The 1,427-nt window shown below is 48.7% G+C and overlaps 1 protein-coding gene across 1 annotated transcript; it reads left to right on the top strand.

The window, feature by feature from the left end:
• LOC108534615 (olfactory receptor 7E24-like) lies at positions 1-986 on the top strand. The gene is given in 2 exon segments (XM_017880072.1): positions 1-754; positions 757-986. Coding segments are annotated over 2 exon segments (828 nt in total). The 5' UTR covers positions 1-156.
• Positions 987-1,427: the final 441 nt, after the last annotated feature.

Raw genomic sequence — 1,427 nt, 5'->3', positions numbered from 1 at the left:
GTTTACTTGTTTCCTTTTTTTCAACCCTCTTTTCTATTCAAAAGTTGTCCAAACCGTGCAGATCCACGGAATCGAACAGATGTCTCAGAATTCCTCCTCCTGGAACTCTCAGAGGATCCAGAACTGCAACCTGTCCTCGCTGGGCTGTTCCTGTCCATGTACCTGGTCACGGTGCTGGGGAACCTGCTCATCATCCTGGCCGTCAGCTCTGACTCCCACCTCCACACCCCCATGTACTTCTTCCTCTCCAACCTGTCTTTGGCTGACATCGGTTTCACCTCCACCACCGTCCCCAAGGTGATTGTGGACATCCAGTCTCACAGCAGAGTCATCTCCTATGTGGGCTGCCTGACTCAGATGTCGCTTTTCGCCATTTTTGGAGGCATGGAAGTCATGCTCCTGAGTGTGACGGCCTATGACCGGTTTGTGGCCATTTGTTGCCCTCTGTATTATCCAGTCATCATGAACCCACGTTTCTGTGCTTTCCTAGTTTTGTTGTCTTTTTTTCTCAGTCTTTTAGACTCCCAGCTGCACAATTGGACTGCCTTACAAATGACCTGCTTCAAAGATGTGGAAATTCCCAATTTCTTCTGTGACCCTTCTCAACTCCCCAACCTTGCCTGCTGTGACACCTTCACCAATAACATAGTCATGTATTTCCCTGCTGCCATATTTGGTTTTCTTCCCATCTCGGGGATCCTTTTCTCTTATTATAAAATTGTTTCCTCCGCTCTGCGGGTTCCATCATCAGGTGGAGGTATAAAGCCTTCTCCACCTGCGGCTCCCACCTGTCAGTTGTTTGCTTATTTTATGGAACAGGCGTTGGAGGGTACCTCAGTTCAGACGTGTCCTCTTATCCCAGAAAGGGTGCAGTGGCCTCAGTGATGTACACGGTGGTCACCTCCATGCTGAACCTCTTCATCTACAGCCTGAGAAACAGGGACATTCAAAGTGCCCTGCGGCGGCTGCAAGGCAGAATAGTCTAATCTCAGTATCTTATCTGTTCTATTCTTCAGCGTGGGTTGGAAAAGGCAGCACGGTCAAATATCTAGACCTGCAAAGAAGACTGCTTCCTTCATTATGTCTCTAACTGGAATTGCTGAGTATTCTGATATCCTTTGTTCTTAATAAACATCAGTATTGAATCCAATATACCTAGACAGACTCTTTTAGTTTCTGGGCAATGACCCTGGTATCCAGATGAAATTACCACATCTCTCTTCTTCTTCTTCTTTTTTTAAGAAGTATTCTCGGCCGGGCGCGGTGGCTCAAGCCTGTAATCCCAGCACTTTGGGAGGCCGAGACGGGCGGATCACGAGGTCAGGAGATCGAGACCATCCTGGCTAACACGGTGAAACCCCGTCTCCACTAAAATGCAAAACTAGCCGGGCGAGGTGGTGGGCGCCTGTAGTCCCAGCTACTCGGGA

This window comes from Rhinopithecus bieti, unplaced genomic scaffold (assembly GCF_001698545.2).
Source record: "Rhinopithecus bieti isolate Rb0 unplaced genomic scaffold, ASM169854v2 scaffold_10589, whole genome shotgun sequence".
Classification (NCBI taxonomy): Eukaryota; Metazoa; Chordata; class Mammalia; order Primates; family Cercopithecidae; genus Rhinopithecus; species Rhinopithecus bieti.
This window is presented reverse-complemented; position numbering and strand designations above follow the sequence as displayed.